This window comes from Aedes aegypti, chromosome 3 (assembly GCF_002204515.2).
Source record: "Aedes aegypti strain LVP_AGWG chromosome 3, AaegL5.0 Primary Assembly, whole genome shotgun sequence".
NCBI lineage: Eukaryota > Metazoa > Arthropoda > Insecta > Diptera > Culicidae > Aedes > Aedes aegypti.
The window spans coordinates 173,266,923-173,287,830 of NC_035109.1; the positions used below are offsets into that span (position 1 = coordinate 173,266,923).

General features: G+C 41.2%; 2 protein-coding genes across 5 annotated transcripts; one reads left to right on the forward strand and one right to left on the reverse strand.

Annotated features, from left to right (window-relative positions):
• Positions 1–366: 366 nt before the first annotated feature.
• Positions 367–6,380, forward strand: LOC5577813 (DCN1-like protein). 4 transcript variants are annotated; one of them, XR_002502669.1, is made up of 4 exons: positions 372–505; positions 693–1,277; positions 2,691–3,200; positions 5,266–6,380. XR_002502669.1 is itself a non-coding variant. In XM_021855013.1 (4 exons), the coding sequence occupies exons 1-4, from the start codon at positions 503–505 to the stop codon at positions 3,024–3,026; spliced, it is 819 nt and encodes a 272-aa protein (XP_021710705.1). In that variant the 5' UTR covers positions 372–502; the 3' UTR covers positions 3,027–3,342. The 4 variants fall into 4 exon arrangements, 3 of the variants coding, with proteins under 3 accessions (XP_001663582.2, XP_021710705.1, XP_001663581.2); XM_021855013.1 differs by lacking the exon at positions 5,266–6,380 and having other exon boundaries at positions 693–722; positions 828–1,277; positions 2,691–3,342; XM_001663532.2 differs by lacking the exon at positions 5,266–6,380 and having other exon boundaries at positions 367–505; positions 828–1,277; positions 2,691–3,342.
• Positions 6,381–10,381: 4,001 nt separating this feature from the next.
• On the reverse strand, positions 10,382–20,738 carry LOC5577814 (protein RFT1 homolog). The gene is made up of 4 exons (XM_021855012.1): positions 20,419–20,738; positions 19,480–19,688; positions 18,798–19,293; positions 10,382–11,422 (listed from the first exon to the last, which is right to left on the reverse strand). The coding sequence occupies exons 1-4, from the start codon at positions 20,476–20,478 to the stop codon at positions 10,484–10,486; spliced, it is 1,704 nt and encodes a 567-aa protein (XP_021710704.1). The 5' UTR covers positions 20,479–20,738; the 3' UTR covers positions 10,382–10,483.
• Between the last annotated feature and the right edge of the window lie 170 nt (positions 20,739–20,908).

Sequence of the window (20,908 nt, forward strand, 5' to 3'; positions counted from 1 at the left end):
AGAGTCTTTTTTGACATCGCTTCGTCCGAGAGCTGACGTTTGGTTTGATAACGCACGCTAAAATTCATTCATGCAGCAAAATAATTGTTGATTTCTTACGTCAAAAGCTTATAGTGAAATATCATCGATATGCATTCTGATGTATAAAATAAAATAATCCGGTGATGGTTGGATAAGCACTGTAAAGGATAAATATGAAAAATACAATACATAATATGAATGGGTGTCGTACTTTATAGGATATTTGAATTGCACCGTGCGGGATATTTAAAATCCAGGAAACCCAAAAATCCCGGAGAACGAACCCCTTTCTTATAAGATTTTCGGTTTTGTCAAAAAAGATCGCCACATATTTTGCAGCGGGATGTTTTGCATTTTTTCACTCTTCATCCTCGTCTGTCACCCATCAAGTTTTAATATGTCGATTGCGAGTTCGTGAAATTTAAATTCAACATAAAATTCCTAAATAGACGTGTTAAAACTAACATTTTCACCCGCTAAAATGGTAAGTTAATGTTTTGATGTATTGTAGAAGCAAATCGAGATGTTGTTCGAAATAGTTTTTGCACAGAACGACACATTACGACAATTAAATTCCAACGTAGCTTTTCATATTTTGATCATTGCAAAATTGTTACTGAAAATTTTCCTTAGATCGCTACAAGCAAGAACCTTTCTTTTGTAATTTGCAGAACAAGCTCAAACTAAACCAAAAGGACAAGGTGAAGAAGTTCATATCACTAACCCAAACAGGAGAACAAACAGCTATCTATTGTTTGCAAAACAATGACTGGAAATTGGATTTGTCCTGCGATAACTATTTTCAGAATCCGGATATCTACTATCGGGAGTTAGATCGAAAGAAAATCGAGCAGCTTTTCACGCAGTACCGCGACCCGGCAGATCCGAACAAAATCAACTCGGACGGAGTGGTCAAGTTCTTGGACGACCTGTACCTCAGTCCGGAGTCGAAACTGGTGCTCATTATTGCCTGGAGGTTCAAAGCGGAAGCGCAGTGCGAGTTCAGTAGGGACGAGTTCGTCAACGGCTTCGGGGACCTGGGCGTAGATAGCGTAGACAAACTGAAAGCCAAGCTGCCTCTGCTCGAACTGGAACTGAAGGACCCGATAAAGTTCAAAGACTTTTACCAGTTCACCTTCAACTATGCCAAGGACCCGGGCCAGAAGGGACTGGATCTGGAGATGGCCATCGCATACTGGAATATAGTGCTTAAGGACAGGTTTAAGTTCTTGGATCTCTGGTGCAAGTTTCTGGTGGTGAGTATCCTATGTGGTCGGCTGAATAGATTCAAAACTTTCTTACTCATCGGCTTTTCCTACCTACCTTGATACCTTGATGGCTACAGCGTAGCGTCACGCCATTGTCGGGCGTATTGTAGAGCTTCATCTTCGTCGGTCTTGGGCGAAACTTCTCCAGTTGCCCCGAACGTTTAGGGTCGCCAGGTCCTCTTCCACTGCGTACAGCCAGCGTATTCGTGGTCTTCCCCGAAGCCGCCGGCCTCTACCTGGTTCCCTGCTGAATATTATTTTCGCAATTCTTCCTTCCGACATTCGCACTAAGTGACCAGCCCACTGAAGTCTGCCGTATTTTACACTATTGATAATATTCGCATCTTTGTACACTTGATACAACTCGTGATTCATGCGTCTGCGCCACACACCATTTTCGAGTTTCCCACCGAGTATTGTCCGCAGCACTTTACGCTCGAAAACACCGAGAGCTTTCCGGTCTGACTCTTTCAACGTCCACGCTTCGTGCCCGTAGAGAGCCACCGGAAGAATCAATGTTTTATACAGGGCGAATTTTGTTTCGGTTTGCAAGCTGCGGGACCTAAGCTGGTTACGTAGTCCGTAAAAGGCCCTATTCGCAGCCGCAACACGTCTTTTCACTTCGCGGGAAACGTCGTTGTCACATGTCACAAGTGTTCCAAGGTAAACAAATTCTTCAACAACTTCAAACACATCCCCATCAAACACTACCTCAGCACTTACACAACCATGCCTGACTCTATCTCTACCTGCAACCATGTACTTCGTCTTGGTAGAATTGATGGTCAGGCCTATCCTCGCTGTCTCCCTCTTCAGAGGCACGAAGGCCTCTTCCACTGACCTGCGATCGATTCCAATCAGGACTATATCGTCCGCAAAGCCAAGGAGCATGTGCGACCTTGTGATAATAGTGCCATTTCTTTGCACGCCAGATCTCCTAATAGCACCCTCAAGTGCAATGTTGAACAGTAAATTCGAAAGTGCGTCTCCCTGCTTCATCGTCTAACGTCACGAACGAGGTTGACACCTCGTCTGCGATCCGAACACTTGATTTCGAACCATCCAGCGTAGCACGTATCAGCCTATCGGCTTTTCCTATTCGTACCAAAATAGCACTTCTACAACAGGTACTAGAACGAACATTGTTTCACTAGCTACTTGGAAAATTTCCATGGGCTCTAATAACTCTTTCTCAAATTTTGGGATTCTTCGATTGAACAATGCTTCGCAGTGAAGTGTACATAAATGCTCAACAGTTTTGTGTTGAGCAAAGCAAAACAAAATGCAGTTTTTTTATTATGGTGATATCTTCGGACAGTGGTCAATTGTAAAACTAGTTAGGTATATTTTTCACATATTATGACCAACACTAATCGTGGTACGCCTTTTCTATCTTTGCAGGAAAATCACAAACGATCCATCCCGAAAGATACCTGGAACCTGCTGTTGGACTTTGCGACCTACATCGACGACAGCATGTCCAACTACGATGCGGAAGGAGCCTGGCCCGTGCTGATCGACGACTTTGTGGAGTGGTGCCAGCAGCAGAACAAAGTTAGCCATCCTTCGGTAATCACTTCCACCAGTAGTGCGGCCGCCGTGGGAGTCCATTTACCGTCCACGTCTTCGTCGTCCGCTTCTTCGCCATCGTCTACGGTCACCAACCCGTATAGCGCCAGCAAAGGTAACCCTTACAGTAGCAGCAGCAGCAGTACGGCGGCTAATATGTACTACTAGATCGTTCCCCGTTACCTTAGTTGCGCTGTTTGATAAAAGAAAATGAGCTGTCGCCTGCTAGTTTAAATGGATACATTGTTTTCCCCTTTCATCGTTCTCTCTCTCATCATGTACCGGACGAAAAAAATCGGCTGCGATCACTACAACAGATTCAATACTTAAGATCCTAAATGTGTAAGACTTACGGAAACTTTCTCAACATGATTTTGCTCACATTATCGCTGGAGTTTTGCAGATTATATCGTGCTGGTTAGTTTTTTGGTCCTTGTGTATGTGACTATTGATTTCACTTATTTGATTAACAATTTTCAACTGTGAACAACCCTGATTTTCATTGATCAAAGGGTAGCTAGGGATTAAGCTGCCTTGAGTGTGCAACTCAACCTGACTAACTTCTACGGGCTCATCTTGATGAGTTCAGCTAAAATGCCTTCCCTTAGCTGCTTTATTGTTCTGTTGAATGGCACCCTGATTTTATTTCAAAGTGAGGACTGGTTGGCGTCCATCTTTAGCTGAACTGACGCAGACATTTCTCCGTTGTCTTAGTCCTCATCGTTTGCGCCATTCAGATGTTTATCGTGGTGCCGCTTCCACCTTTTGATCACCTCACGTTGTTGAATATGCTCTCACCCTTATTCATGTACTTTTCGTCTCGCGGCACAAAGCCTTTGCGGGATAAATATGCGTTTCGTAAAACGATTAAGACGAGGTTGCTGTTTCTGCTACCGTATTTAACGTTACAAGTTCTTTTGGCTCGGGACCCTTGCTGCAACATGACTGCCCGCGCTGCATCCTTCTCCCCAGACTCTGCATACTCTCCTCGTCTTTCCATCCTACGTATACTTGACGTTGATAGTTGCTCTCACTATACCCAAGCGCAGTCATCAAGAAGAGCTCCAACAAACTTCATCCTCTTTCGATAATGCAACCTCGAGCTCCTGTGCACATGCGGCGGTAACATATGGTTATTTTCAGTCGCTCTAGGTCGTACCGAGGCGGGCGTCGGTACCGAACAATGTTGATGATGGGCAGCTTAGAGCGCACCCAGCATCACCCATTTTTCATCCTAGGGTTATCGCAATGGTAATAAAAGGTTTGCTGCATTTAGCCCTTTTTATCGGTTATTCTTTGAATTGAACATCAACTACTTAACATTATTTTGTAGAAAGCTAAAAGACTTGAACTCTAAACGAGGATAAACTTGACACAAGCGATAAAAAATGGGTTAGGTTCAGAGATCGCTAATAACTACTAGCAGAGATCTGTACTAACTCTTCAAAGATTGGTCAATATTGGTATTCAAGAAACATGCGAGAATCATTATTACTGAAAGAACCCTTTTATAACGGACGTTCTTATAAGCACATAGATTAGTTGAGAGCTTTCTTTGCCGATTGACCGTTTTTGCATGTGTAAATCGTGTGGCATGAACGAAGGTACTTTATGGCCTTTACTAAAATATCCTGTCATGATAGATCCACACTTCGGTAATGTCGAAGAAGTGTGGTTTCAGCCTTTTTTGGTAGACTCGTTAAAATGCTCATCATTGCTTCCGAGATGCGGGCTGTGCACGTTTGTTATGCCACAGTTGAAGAAACGGCCTCCAATCATCAGCTTGTAACCGCTAGGTGATATGACAAAAAAAATGGTATTAGGTATAGGGTATATTCCCTAAAGGCTCTCTATTGTCACATATGATCTTCACAGCAATGGTTTCCCATGCAGCAACAAATATCTCAATTCCCGAGTTCAATGATTCCCTGCAAATTCGATGCACATTTCCTCGAAGAATGAAACATAAGATTATATTATATTTCTTCTATTTACAAGCTCTCAAACAAAAATCAAATTAATAAGAACTTAACCTAACTAAACGATTAATCTGTGAAAGCACCAGTCTAGGCATGTTATGTTGATTTGAGAATAGTAGGTAGGAAGGTATTCATAGTTCCGACACACGCAAATCTGACTAAGTTCACTACTTAATGCCCTAAATGTAAGTTAAAGTGTAACCTCTTGTGTAGACATGGTAGATTCTGATGATTGAATGTCGGGAAACTGTTGAACAATTTCAAATTTTAGTAACCCATATCACGAAAACATAACACGCCTGGAGATAATATAGCACATTCATGGAAAGCAAACACATTTAATAACGAACGGTTCGAATCAAACGTTCCTCTCATTTCCGGCACGCAAACTTACACATGCTTCGCAATCCTGGAATTTTCCGTTACAGATTCATAGTCGCTGAGATAAAAAAAAAAGCAAGCCATTGAACAGATCTAAGTTGAGATGTATAGAAAAGGAAGAGACACGTGAAATTTTATCCTAATTTACGGTAGATAAAACGCAGCAGCAAACTCAGTTTGATCATTAGAATAGTGTAAAATACATTTCGTTTAAGAGAAAAGAGAGAAGAAAAAAACAAGTCTTTGGTAACGATGCAATTAACGAAAACTATTTGAATTCATTGAATGTTGAAAACGTATATATATATATATACTATGCTATTATTACTATTAGTACCATTAAAATAATGATGTAATAAAACAGCTTTTGGAGTGTTCGGAGATTTTAGGACGAAAAAGAAAATCCTTCGTACTAACTACAGTCGTTTATTGCCAATTGGAGAACATAAATAATATCTTTAACAATAAATTAAAAAATGCTGGCTTGCACACACTTCGGATTAAACTAAAAAAAAAGATTTAGGTGCAATTGTCTTCTTTGGTGTATCACACAGACGCTTTTGCGCGAATAACAGTTCAGTAAACTATATTGTGGCCGGAAAGTCCATAAAGCTAGATTACAGCAGAGTTTCTCATTCTTGGTTGGTGTCTACTATAATTGTGATCGATTCATTTTCCTCTTCTTTTATTTTTGTTTTGTGTTGATCCGGATTTTTTTTAAGGAGATATCATTAATTCTCCATGGAACTTGATTTGAAATTCCTCAAGGAATTTCTCAGGGATGCTGGATAATTTGGTCGAGGAAATCTTTCAGCAGTCCAACAGGAATTACACCATGGAATCTCCCAGGATTATCTTTAGGGATTCTTCTAGTAATTCTGCTATTGATTTCTACAGATGTTATTGTTACTAGGACAGTGCTTCTCAACCTAACTGATTATGCGAGCCATCCCAAAACTTTCAAACCGGGGCCACAATATATGACGGATACATGGATAGAAATCGGATTGCAAAATCCTTTCTCATGAACACGTAACAATATAAGAAATTTTCAAACTCCTTGAACTTTGGAGATTATTTTTAAATTGAAAAAAAGTATGCCTTGGGGAAATTTTACAGGATTTCGGAATCTTCGACAAGACTAGAAAACCATTTTTAAAGTTGAGAGCCATAGAACATGGAAAATTAGTTGCTTCAACTGCGTCAACAGAATTAACAGCTAGATTTAATTTGTCGTAAAGTTAAGGTGAAACAGCTTGGAATCAAATTTCAATGATGTAGCAACACTTTGAAGGCACAACTCTCGCGAAAAAAGCATCAAACTGCAGTGCATTTTCTATTTTAGCTTTGTGCACTAGCTGTGAAATATTTCGGAATCCAAAGATTAAAAAAAAAAAACATGTGATCCTGTTCGCGTTTTCGAAGGCACTAACATTGATAGAAATATTTGTTAAAATTTTTAGATACTCTTCGTACTGCAGTTTTGTTTTAATTTCTCAGAATATCATAAGAGAAATTGTTGCGTGAAATCTTGCAGAGATTTCCATGTCCATATCTCCCTTGAGTAATCTTAATGGAATATCTACAAACTACCGTGTGAGAATCTTATCACTGAATCCTGGTGTAAATGTTTAAGGTTCTAAAATTTCTACGCGCATTCTCCATGGGTTCTTTAGATAAATTTACTCGTGGATTCCTCAAAAATAAGCTACAGTAATTCTTCCAATGATTATTCCAGAAAATCCTTCAAAAATATATTCACGAACTCATCCAAGGATTCCCCCTGCCATTTTCTTTTTACATTTCTCCAGAAATTCCTGCAGGTATCATTCCAAAACATTCTCTAACGATTTCAATAGAAATGGTAGATAAGGTACATCCATCCATCTTTCGACACATTTTTCTGTTACTTCCGATAATTACCACAGAGATGGTTTAGAAAATTCTCCCAAGGATTTTTTCCGGGGATTCGAAAAATCCTCTTGATGATTTCTGCAGTTGTTATTTTAAGAAATCTTTAAAAGATTTCCTAAAAAAAATCCCTTAGAAGAACCCACAAAGGTTTGTTCCAGGGTTGTTAAAGAAAAATTCTACAAGAAAAGCTTGAGAAATTCCTTCAACAAATCTATTAGGCTTTTGCCTGGATTCCTCTTTAAATTCATCCAGAGATTTTTCATGAAGTTACTCCAAAGATCTCTCTAGAATTTTCTCTAGGATTATGCTCAAGGTTTTCCAGGTATACTTCCAGAAAATCCTGCAGGATATTGTCCAGGATTTTGTTTAATATGTCTTCAATAAAATTGACTAGAATAAATCTGAAGAATTGTCAAAACCTTTCTCATGGATCTTACATTCCCGTCAGATACCCTTGCAGGAGTTAATTAGGTATTTATCCACAAAATTCTACAAAGATCACTTTACAATAACCTTTTTTATTATTACATGTTTATTATTATTACTTTCCGATTTTTCTATTTCACGAATTCTTCGAACAATTTCTGAAAAAAAAAATTGTTGCCGATTCTTTTAAATATTTGATTTATAGATTCCATGAGAACTTCCTTGGAAATATTGAAGGAAATCCGTGCAAAATATCATCCAGGGTACACATTTAGAAAAAAAATACTGGAAAAAGATTGATAATCACTCCTATTCTTGCTTACGTTCAACTGCTTTTTTCGTTTGAAAATCGTTTTGCATTCCCGGTTACGCCAGCAAAAAGCATCGAAATTTGGATCCATCGTAAACAAGAATGAGGGTTAACCAGCGGATTAAATAATAAAGAAATTCACAGGAAACCTTTTTGAGAAATGTCTGATGGAATCTCTGGGAAAATTAATCCTAGAGGATTCTCTGGAGATAACCTAAGAGAAATTACTAGTTGAATTCTTGTAGGAAATTCGAGAAGAATAAATTGATAAGAGCTTGAAGGAAACTGGGTAAATACCTGAACTAATATTTGATGAAATTCCCGGAGAAAACCATGAAAAATGCATGACAGTAATATCTGGCATAATATTAAGATTAATATCCAAGGGAATTCTTAAAAATACTCTTAGATACTTTGCTTGTCAGATTCTCGGAGGAATCCTCATTGAATCTTTTGGGCATTTCTTGATTCTTGGTAGATCTCGTTTTGCGGTCTGATGCGAGGTCTCTGAAGCTTTACATGCGACAAAAAAAAATGTCAAAAACGGTGCACACCTTCTTTGTGTTAAAGTTTGTGCTCAGTTATAACTAAAATGCTGAAGTTCAAAATATTACGACAGACCAAAAAAGTAGTATCAGTTTTTCACTTTTAAATTACGCACGGATTTAGTACACATCGATTATTATTCGGCACGGATTAAATTTGAGTTGGCGCGGATTTGGCGCAAAAAATATTTTGAAACAATGCCGTTTTTTTTAGAACAATACTTCCTCTCATGCCAGATCCAGAAGTTTCTTTTGAGATCCTTGCAGGGATTGCAAGAGTATATTATGTATTTCACCAAGAGCTTCCTAAGTGATTACTTTAGGATTATCTTTTGATATCTTCAATGATTTGTGGATGACGATTTCTGAATACATTCTTTTAGGGCGTTGCACAATGATGCGAGGGCGGAAAAAGGTCAAACAAAAATTTCTCACTATTTACAAAATATGTTTGTATTTTTATACGAAAATTGAATAGTCTGTTTTCAAAATTTCATGAACATTGAGTGGAAATTGAATTTTTAGAGCATTTTGAAAAACGTGATCGACGTAGTTGTATTTTTTTCTCCTTTGTAAAATATATGAGAAAAACCAAATGAAATTCAACTTAGCTTTTAAATGTGAGCACACACTCGCACACACTCGTTGGGACGTAACGTCAAGAAGAAGAACACTCGCACACATATCGCAGTAGTCTTAATTTGAAGATTTTTCTGTCAAGTTTCGATAAATCTTAACCTCATCTTGCGCAACATTGATTTTTGTCGTTTGACTAACCGGAGTGGATGCGACAATATTGAGTACGGTCATATATTGATGAGTGTAATAAATATTTCTGTTTGGGTGCCTATAAAAAGGCATATTTGATGTAAAATCATTTTATAAGATACTAATATAACGATACTAAAGGAATCTACTTTCGAACTTTTCACTAGCTGGGCTTAAGTGCCGTATAGCTTGACGAAGCCAATATCACATGTTGATAACATAGAACTCTGATATATGGAAAAACCACCTAAAAAATACACAATCGGGTCTATTAGAGAGAAGAAACTACATTGGAACATGAGAAATCTTTTTCAAGACTTTTTCCATCTTTTGTATGGAGAGGAATCACTGTGCGTTGTTGGTCTATATTTGGAAGAATCTGTTAAGGAATTTTTGTAGGAATTTTAAGTAGAATCTCTGGAGCAATTCCTGGTTGAATTTTAACTAAAATTCTAGGATAAATATGAAACAATCCCCGGATAAATATCTGCAGTAATTTCTGAAGATGTCGTTGAAAAACTTACTGGTTTAATTCCCAAAGAATTGTCAAAAGAAAATTCTGGAGTAAATTCTAGGACGAATTCTGGAAGGGTCGAGGATTTCAATGAGAAATGTTTGGATGAATCTTCAGAAGAATTTTTGATCGGATCTTTGAGCAAACTTTTGAGGTATCCTTAGCACAAATGGAATTGTTGAATTCTTGAAGGTATTCCGAACGAAAATATTGGAGGCATCTGAAGAAATCTTCAAAAGTACCTAAATATAATTTCATTCTGATACCTAAATTACATTCTAATGACATTTCTAGAGAGAATCATGTATAATACATAGAGTAATGCTTGGCGTAATATCACGAACAATCTCCAAAGAAATCCATGCGAATGCCCTTTGAGAGATGTCTGATCGGATTCCCTGAGAAGTCCTTAATGAAAATAGAAGAATTTCTTGGTCCCTGTTTTCTTTTTTCAAGCATGAGGTGAGAACTCCCTACCCGCTTTGGGATAGAAATAAGTGGTACATTTTTAGAAAGTTCTTCCAGCTTTTTGGTTTCGCCGATGAGAACCACATTATAGCACACAATTTTGAGTCGAAACAGGGGCATTTGGCATAAAGCCATTGAACATAAGGTCATTAAGCATAACATTATTTAATCAAAAGCAGGCATCTTCTGAAAGAAGGGATATAATTGTTTATGCCATATGACCGCCAAAATATTACTTGATAACGAACCGGTATAAGGAGCGAATGATCGCTTTCACTGATTGAAAACAACCAACCTTGAGAAACATTGCCGTAAAAAATCTAATTTATTAAATTCGTATCACTCGTCACGCTGAGTTTCCGCTCTCTGTACTTGGTTAGACCGGTACGGAGAAGCTCGCGATTTTCAAAACTCCAGGTTATCAATGTCAGCCCGGTGCACAGGGCGCCTACCATAATATGGTATAAAATCGATCGTCCAAAGAAATACGACTCACTCAGCTTACAAGCAAAGCCCGCAAGTGCAAGTACAGTGAGGAAAAGTGGTCCCGGTAGGAAGCTCCGCAACGGACTCCGTCCGATTTCTTTGTACTGGTTTTGGATGTAGTACAAACTGTAGCTAATACGAAAACTCATGTTGCAAACGTTGGCCAGCACAAACCCAACGGGGCCTAACCAATTCGTCAGCTGGTAGGACAGTAGCAGAAACGCTACCGAAAAGAATGCCATATAGTAGTTGTAGGTATCGATCTGCTTGGAGGTATTCGTGGCAAACATATATCCCTCGGTGATACCGTTCACAGCCAAAAGCACTATCGCTAAACAGTGCCATCGAAGCAACAGCTCAGGAAGACCTCCCTCCACGAATTCCGATCCGCCGTAGAGCAACAGTAACGTACCGGAATAGCTCTGGCCGAACACGAATCCAATGAGTCCAATCGATGTGACCGTTTTGCAAACATACGATAGCACCTGGCAAGCTTCGTTCACCTTTTCGCGCTTCTGTTCCTGTAGTTTTACATCTCGAGCTATCGTCTGGGTAAAGTAGAAGTAGCTGCTATCCTCAATGGGACGGAAGATGAATCGAGCGGCCAAGCTGCCCATGTTGTTAACCACGTCATACGTTGCTTGCTCACTGAAGGTCAACACCGGACTGACCGACATCACGTACTTTTCCCCTTCAGTGAGAACCTGTTTGAGTATACCTTGCTTGGCAAAGCTTAGGACCAGCTTTTGGAGATCGGTGTTGAATTTGGAGCCCTGCAAAAGACAAAAATATTACATTAGGATAGTAATAAATAAGATTGAAGCCGTTGGGGGGTTGTTAGTAAATATTTTTGAAACCACTACCACTAGATGTATAGTAATTCATTATTTATTTTATTTGTTTGATTCTACACCAATTAACTTGATAAAACCTCGTCAATAATATTCCGCCCATTTACTCGGTTTATGGCTGTCTCACTCCATCCTCCAATTCTAAACGAACATCATCTCTAAAGAGCTGTTGTCCGGCATTCTTGCAATATGCCCTGCCCAGCGCATCCTTCCTGCTTTGGCCTCGTTCTGGATACTGGGTTCGCCGTAGAGCTGGGCGAGCTCATAGTTCATCCTTCACCGCCACACACCGCTCTCCAGCACTCCGCCGAAGATCGTCCTTAGCACTCGGTATTCGAAAACCCCAAGAAGGTCCTTCTCGAGCATAGTACACTTTTCGTGCCCGTACAGGACTACCGGCATTATGAGCGTTTTGCAAATCGTGAATTTGGTGTGAAGGTGAACCTTTCTTGACCGCAGTTTCTTTTGGAGCCCATAGAACTCTTAAACCACCTCGAAGGTACCCCCGTCTATCGTGCTTCCTAGGCGGGCCCTGTCGCATTCAGTTCCGCCTACCAACGTGTACTTTGTTTCCCACGTCTTCACCACCAGTCCGATTCTTGTTGTTCAGGCGTGTGAACAAATCTGCCACCGTTTCAAATTTTCTCCCAAAAATATCCATGTCATCCGCGAAGCACACAAATCGTTCAGATCTCGTAAAAAGCGTGCCTCGAGTGTCAAGTCCGGCTCTCCACATAACGCCTTCAAGCACAATATTTAACAGCAGGCACGAAAGTCCATCACACTGTCGTAGTCTATGTCGAAATTCGAACGAACTTCTCACAGTATTGCATACCGTTCATCGTTGCCCTAATCCAGCTTGTTAGCTTCCCGGGAAAGCTGTTCTCGACAATGAGCTTCCAAAGCTCTACAGACTGCAAAACGATGAGTCGACAACTAGGAAGGAGCGTTTAACACAGCTCTGGCCCTCACAAGTTCCTACCTCCAGTGTTGTGAAAAACTCAATTTCTCACAACTCACGCTTGAGATTTTTCATGCGTGAGTTGTCAATCACGCAACTCAGCAGTCAAAATATCATGGATGAGTTGGCTCACCTTTTTAACTCATTGTCTCGTATTTCCACAGTTTACTCACACACGGCAGTAATTTCTTGTTAATCTGGTAAAATTATGTTAATCCTTTCTAACGTAAACAACAACATTCGGGTTTCACGAGTTTTTGCTGGGTTTTGTGACTGAATCATTTTTTACGGTTTGAGTTGATTGAGTTGATTTTGCATCAAAATCTCATGCGTGAGATTTACGAAGCAGATCTCTAATGAGTTTGCTCTCACGGGAGAGCGTATTGATTGAGATTTTGAGTGTGAGTCTATCAACACTGCCTACCTCACGCTTCCACGGGTCAAACGATGACAAAGACCGCCAGCAAAGGGTGGCGTACTTATCTGGTAGTGCAGCCTGGGCACTGTTGTCCTTCTGATATCCGCTAGATTGAGGAGGTACATCTCGAGCGTCTAATCACCAGAAGGTGGGGCTCAAACAGCGTCTGTTCTGGTATCCAGCGGCTGAGCAAGAAATGCTGAATCGTGCACAGCTGAATCCAAGGTGGTAGCCCCAACAGCGCGATCAGGACTCCTGATTCAGGAGTGTTGGCGTAGGCCCAATAAGCCACCCGTAAAAAATATTGCGAATAACATAGGAGATAATACGACCCGAAACACGACGAAATAAGGATTACGGAACATGGAGCAAGTCACTTGGTTTCGCAGGTTGCGACAGGATAAACTATGACGAACTACATCCCATTTGTGGGCTTCGTGGCCGAGTGGTTAATGTCGTCAGGCAGTGAGCGCATCGTGTCATGAGGTGTGGGTTCGATTCCCGCTTCAGCCATTGAAACTTTTCGTCAGAAATGTTTCGCAGCTGTGCCACTGGAGCATGCTTGTCTGTTGTCTAGTGTGTAACTTAACAGTCTGTGCAGCTAAATGGCAGAAGACGGTGTCCGTGTCTTTTTATCCCCGTATCTTCAATATCGTAGCGCTGCAGGAACTTTGTTCGACTGGACAGAAGGTGTGGAAAAGCGGGTATCGAGCGGATACCTTCTATACCTTCTACCAAAGCTGTGGCATCATAAATGAGCTAGGTGTTGGGGTTCATAGTGTTGGGCAAGATGCGGAAACGTTTCTTCAACTACAGCATCATCAACGTACACTGCCCACACGAAGGGAGATCCGACGACAAGAAGGAGACGTTTTACGCGCAGCTGGAGCAGATATATGACGGATGCTCGCCACGTGACGCGAGCATCGATGTAGGCAACATGAACGCACAGGTAGGACGAGAGAAGATGTACAGACCGGTGATCGGGCGGAACAGCCTGCACGCCGTATCTAACGACAACGGCCAACGATGCGTCAGCTTTGCAACCTCTCGAGGTATGGTAGTCCGAAGCACCTTCTTCCCCACAAAGATATCCATGGGGGGGTCTGTAGCCTTGAGGTTACGCTTTCGCCTCATAAGCGGAAGGTCATGGGTTCGATTCCCAGCCCCTCCACAAAAAATCCGTCCAGCCACCAGAAGACGCCTCACGGAGGACCGTGCTTTGGGGAGCACATCAATCCTCCGTCAGTATCAGATGGTGACTGAGACAAACTGACCCTCTTCGCAGGCAGCTAGCCTCACTAATAGCAGAGCTCTGAGAGTAAAAGAGTAGGAGAGAGTGAAACTAGATGTAACTATAGATAAGTTGAAAATAGATCTGTATCGATAAAGAAGCTACAGATCAACTGAGTCCGGCACAGTAGTGGCCACAAGCACGAAAAAAAAAGATATCCATAAGGTCATCTGGAGATAACCCGATAATCTTACCGAGAACCAAATCGACCACGTTCTAATCGACGGAAAATTCTTCTCTGATATTACCAATGTTCGCACATACCGCAGTGCGAATATAGATTCGGATCACTACCTAATTGCTGTATGTATGCGCTCAAAACTTTCAACTCGCGTCGAAGCCGAACGCCGCGGCTTAACATCGTGCGGCTACGGGACTCAGAAGTAGCCCAAGAATACGCGCAGCAGTTGGAAGTGGCCCTACCAACGGAAGAGCAGCTTGACACCACCACTATTGAAGATGGCCGGAGGCACATAAGATCCGCTATAGGCAGCACCGCAACAGCAGCACTAGGCCGTCCATTATTTTTCGAAAATGCGAAATGTTATAAGTTCGTCATTGTAAAGTGCTCGTTTTGGTAAGAAAAAAATCAGGTAAAAATTTGAAGTCCGTACGTGGACGCTAAGTGGTCCACCAACGGCCTTGAAGTTATCAGGTGTAGATGATCCCCGAGCGCAAATCGAGCTTGCTGCTCTTGTGCACGCTTCGTGAGTACGAAAAGCCACTAGTTGCACATTCTCCTGTGCGCGTTGATTGTCATAATCAAAGTTTATTTCCTTTCTAATTATGAATGTTATATCAACTAGCTTTGTACAATAGATTTTCGATTTTTAAAACACGTTATAATATTGGCCAGTATCACATAGTTGAGTAAATGTTCACGATAAAGGAAAAAATAGGTTAGTTTTACCCGTTAGTTCTAGCACAAAACTAAAATAATATTTTATACTATGCACATCTTTATAACAGTGCACGCTGGCATAAAATTAACAACTACAAAGAAAATAAACTTCTTTGTTGACTATCAACGCGCGCACGGTAATTTGTTATTAGTGGCTTTTCGTACTCACGAAGCGTGCACTAGAGCAGCGAGCTCGATTTGCGCTCGGGGGTCATCTACACCTACACCTTCAAGGCCGTTGGGGGACCACTTAGCGTCCACGTACGGACTTCAAATTTTTACTTGATTTTTTTCTTACCAAAATGAGCACTTTACAACGACGAACTTATAACGATTCGCATTTTCGAAAAATAAGGGACGGCTAAGCAGCACTAGGTCCAGCGGCCCCGACTCAGAGAAACGACTGGTACGACGGCGAATGCGAGCAGTTGAAGAATATAGCATGGGCGAGAATGCTGCAATACCGCACGAGAGCGAACGAGGCACAGTATAAACAGGCAAAGAACAGACAAAAATGGATCTTCCGGAGAAAGAAGCGCCATCAAGAAGAACAAAATCGCGAAACGATAAAAGAGCTGTTCCGCGCTAACGACACACGGAAATTTTTCGAAAACCGTTCGCGCAAAGGCTTTGTGCCACAAGCCGATATGTGCAGAGACTGTGACGGGAATCTTCTCACAAACGAACGTGAGGTGGTCGAAAGGTGGCGACAGCACTACGACGAGCACCTTAATGGTGATGTGGCCAGTAGCGGCACGGAAATAACTTTGGGAGCATGCGCGGACGACGGAAAACTTTCGCCTCCAAATCTTCAAGAGGTAGAAACGGAGAAAAGACGGTTGAAAATAACAAAGCTGCTGGAGTGGACCAACTACCGAGCGAGCTGCTAAAATACGGTGGTGATGCACTGGCAAGAGTGCTGCACTAGGTTATTTCCAAGATTTGGGAGGAGGAAGTATTGCCTATGATCCAATCGATTGAGAACAGCTTTGGCAGATTATGCACGAATACGGTTTCCCGGACAAACTGATAAGATTGATCAAGACGACGATGGTGCAAGTGATGTGTGTAGTCCGAGTATCAGGGACAATATCGAGTCCCTTCGAATATCGCAGAGGGGGATAGACACCAGTGATTGACATTGATATTGTTGCACATAACTTTGAGACGATGATGGCGGATACGTATCCGACTAAGGGCTGAAGCTGGCGAATTGGACTGAACATCAATGTGTCAAAGACGAAGTACATGATAGCGAGGGGCTCAAGAGAAGACACGGCACGCCCCCCACCTCGAGTTCATATTGACGGTGATGAAATCGAGGTTGTCGAAGAATTCGTATACTTGGGCTCACTAGTGACCGCCGACAACGATACCAACAGAGAAATCCAGAGACGCATCGTTACTGAAAATCGTGCCTACTTTGGACTCCGCAGAACGCGATTTGCTCGACGCTGCAGAACACAGAATCGAGCAAAGTTCGCCATCGAACGAAGTTAACCATCTTTCAGACGTTGAATAGATCGGTACTCCTCTATGGGCACGAGGGATCAACGGCGCCCTTTGTGTTTTCGAACGGAAGGTGTTGCGGACCATCTACGGCGTAGTGCAGATGGAAGAGGGATCGTGGAGAAGGCGAATGAACCATTAATTGCGCCAACTGCTGGGAGAACCACCCATCGTCTATCTCGCAAAAATTGGGGGGTTGGAGTGGGCTGGGCATGTCACCAGAATGTCGGATAACAACCCGGTTAAAATGGTTTTTGAAAACAATCCGACCGGAACAAGACGATGTGGTACGCAGCGAGCAAGATGAGTCGATCAAGTCGAGGACGATCTGCAGAATGCGTGGCTGGCGAGGGGCAGCCATGGACCGAGTCGAATGGAGACGTCTCCTACGTACAGCAGAGGCCACCCAGGCCTTAGCCTGACTGGTAAGTAACAGGTCAATACTATCGTAACCTCTCTGGGCCTATCTTGATGAGTTCGGCTCCGATACCATCGTTGCCAGCGGCCTTGTTGTTCTTGAGCTGTTGAGTGGCATTCTTAACTTCCCCCAACATGGGAGCTGGTTGAGTTCTACTGTGTGCCTGTGTTCTCTGCGCCATTCAGGTGTTCATCGTAGCGCGGCTTCCGCCTTTCGATTATCTTACGTCCGTCCGTCAAGATGCTCCCATCCTTATTCCTGCATAGTTCAGCTCGTGGCATGAAGCCTTTGCGGGATGCATTGAGCTTCTGATAGAACCTCCACGTTTTTTGGCTCGAGCGTTACGGCTCATACAATAATTTTAAATTTTTCATACAAAATTGTTACGAACGGGAGGGAGGGGGTCAAACATTTTCAATTTTAGCGTTAAGTAATAAATGGCCGCTGCCTATCTGATTAACTAAATTGAAACATTTCTACCCTTTTGAGAAAGTGTTGAAGATTCTCTTGATAAGTTGCTGGAATTATTCTGCAGCAACAATTCAAAAGGGGGTAACTGTCTTCATTAAAATACACCTTTCCACGAAGTGGAGCAACGCATTGCACTCCTTCTAAAAAAAACCAACCTCTCCATTGATGGAATGCATGGTTAGACTTGAATACGCTCCACGGCGACGTCAAAAGTTGTTGTTTACAAAAGCAGTTAGGTCCATTCCAGATGTAATAGCTGAATTATTGAAAAAAATCATTATGCGACACCCTGGGTGATATTCTGGAGGAGTCCGTAAAAAATCTTGCGCAGAATCTCTGTATATGTTCTTACTTTGGAACGAAATAAATGTATCCCTGAATGGGATCTTTGAATTTAGCGGTGAGTCTCTTCCACGATAAATATGTGAATGATTTCCCGCAGAACCTGTGGAATAAATTTTGAAATCCTCTTCAATTTTCACCAGGATCCTTTACAATTTGATGTAGGGTGCCGGTGCCATTACTGCCCATACTCGCATAACAGTCCCATATTATATGGGATTTCATATATAAATGGGACTGTTATGCGAGTATGGGCAGATTAGTGGACTACCTAAGCTATAAAAAATCATAACGAAATAACGAAAAGCCTTAGCAGAGATCTTTTGGCGTCAACAGAAAGATTTCAACCTCTATTATATGGGAAAAATATAAAAAGAGTGATAAAACTATTTTTTTAACATAAAATCGCTTGAGCCACTATTGGTACACGTGTTCCAGTAGTTGCGCTAGTGCTCCAGTAGTAGACGTTTGGGAATTATACAAGGAATTTTAAACAAAAAGGCAAATTTTTACACAGGTTTAACATTTTTCCCTTCGAACAGCAACTAATATCTTTCGAATGAAGCATTAGGAACATCTCTGGGACTTTTCTTCATTTTTATACATCCATTTTAAAATCTGCTTCCATCCGTTGATCCACTACTGGAACACGACGGCAACTATTGGTGCAAGGGAGCAAATTTTTTGCGTAAACTTAATTATTTATATGACTTTTTGATGAAATAAAAAGCTGAAATTTGGCAAATCGACTAAACTAGAGGCGATCTATCCACCAAAAATAGCACATGTCGTTTTTATCGAAAAATGTACGTTTTATTCCATAGTCCAATCTACTGGTACATTACAACCATTGGTACCGGCACCCTAACTATCATATTTTTAAATTTTCGACACAAAAGTTGAAAATTTAAAAATATGATAGTTACGTCCCGAACCAAAGCCCGAGCAAGAACTCCCCACCTTCCCTTAGTATTGAAACTCACCGAATTGGGAAGAACACCAGGTAACATATCCTTCACCGATGAAAACGGGAAATCCTCCATATTTTCGTAATAGTTCCCGAACGTTTTCCGCAGCTCATACTTGTCGTCTACTCGCTTCATCTCGTTGCGATACTGTTTCAAGCGCGGTATGTACAGATGGAAGAAGGCATAATTTCCCACGATGATCGTTATGGCGCTGATAATTTGTGCAATCCCAAAAGCGTAAATCGTTATGCTTTTATTCAGCATAACCAGCACTATGAAGACAAACGAACGGATAAAGATATGTCCTGTGTCCATCACCACCTTGAGCTTCACGAAGCAGAAAACTTGTGACACGAAGATGGGCGCTTCGGCGGTTAGTTCTATGATGCAGGCAAAGGCAATGGCAAAGCAACCGAAACGGTATTGGACATAGTACTGTTCATCCACGGTCGATAGCCAGTTGAGCCAGATGTAGAGGCATGGCACCGACAGGACCAGGCATATTGGGACCCTGGAAAGATGGGAATCGGTAAAAATGATCTGCAGGGCTAATGCAACTAGGCGGGATAATATGGTCATACGGGATAATAAAGGACCACCTACGATTTGATTGCCTGAATGGGATAATTGTTCATATTGTGTTCCTATGCTTTTCCTATCGACCCTATCAAAAACAAGCACTCATAATAATACATACGTGATCCACAACTGGTTAATCAACTGGGCCCATGTACAGAGCTTATTGTGCCGACAGCTCAAGGCGGCCCGGGTTATAGCCTCTTTGGACAGGAAGAGCAATGTACTCTCCAGCAGGAGCAATCTCACGTTGGTGATTCCCAGCACATCTCGACCGACACTTCGCACGATAAAGGCGTTAATGGCAAATGTGATACACCGGCAGAATATCTGGAAAATAGTGAATCATACAGTTACCTCAAAGCTCCGCAAATAGCAATGACCTTGTTCTACGACAGTGGTTTTCAACCTTTTTCATTCCATTTTTTTCACAAACTTCACACAGTGCTTTTTTAGTCTTTGAGTCTTTGAATTTTACGACTTTGAATAGTTGTCCATTAAAACAGTATTTTGTTTTTCATGATATACATATTAAAATTTTAAATCGTTTTTTGCGTAATTATTTCAATCTTTCCGCAATTACGCTCAAACTTTCTTTTCCATGAAGTCGAACATAGTTCGTGCCGATAAAACAAAACCATTTCATAATTTGGTTGAATCTGTAACACAGGATATTCCTTAACAACAACCCACAGGTACCTTGAGATTAGCAGGCTAGGTGACTGACCCATGATTAATCTTTTCTATAAATGTTTCTGTGGTCACGAAGATAATTTAGTTGGAGCTAAGAACAACGAATTAAACTAATCACAATATATCTATAATTTCGTTTATGAGAAAAACTTTGAAACAACAAAAAATGTGGTGCCAAAATCCAACTTTTCCAAAATTTTGGTAAAGATACCAAAATCGAACAGGCACTGTTACTGAAATCTTAATGTTTTGAATCTCATCACAACGAAAACACTTTTGTGAATGGACGCAATTACTTTCCTGGGACGATCAAATTCCCTCCCTAGGTTGAAAACCACTGTTCTATAACTACCTACTAAGCACATACCTGAAATACGATGCTGAAGGATGCATTTTGCAAACTGCTAGCCAAAATATTTCTTCCCATTTTTAGATTTACGACGTTCGTCCCGTTTGTCGTGAGCCGGAGTTTTAAGCGATTCAAACTTGTCTATTAAACATTCTCCCTTGTTATGATCGACCAGAGATTCAGCATCACTATGGCACCATATCGCACCGGAAATAAAACCAAAGTTGCACTTTATCTGGTGAGAATTTCTACCTGAGCCAATTTTACGATTGTGTCGGCCGAGCAAAAACAGCTGAATGCTGGATTGTAAATAAAAACAGAGCAGCAAATATTGAATGAGCGATAATGTCAAACGAGACAACGTCAGCGATTTAAACGTATTTCTCGAAGTGTTGCCAAAATAATGGGGAAACAGCTATAGGGGAAAATTAAACTGATACCTCATTACTTTGTATTATAATAATAATTAATATAAATCATTAGAATAATAAATAATATAAATTATTAT

Bases quoted from the DNA above. Each gene is read 5' to 3' on its own strand.
- LOC5577814 (XM_021855012.1), bottom strand. From the start codon at position 20,478: ATGGGAAGAAATATTTTGGCTAGCAGTTTGCAAAATGCATCCTTCAGC. The intron at 19,689-20,418 runs GTATGTGCTTAG...ACTATTTTCCAG, and splicing joins CCTTCAGCATCGTATTTCAG to ATATTCTGCCGGTGTATCAC. The intron at 19,294-19,479 runs GTATGTATTATT...CCATCTTTCCAG, and splicing joins ATTAACCAGTTGTGGATCAC to GGTCCCAATATGCCTGGTCC.
- LOC5577813 (XM_001663531.2), top strand. The intron at 1,278-2,690 runs GTGAGTATCCTA...CTATCTTTGCAG, and splicing joins TCTGGTGCAAGTTTCTGGTG to GAAAATCACAAACGATCCAT.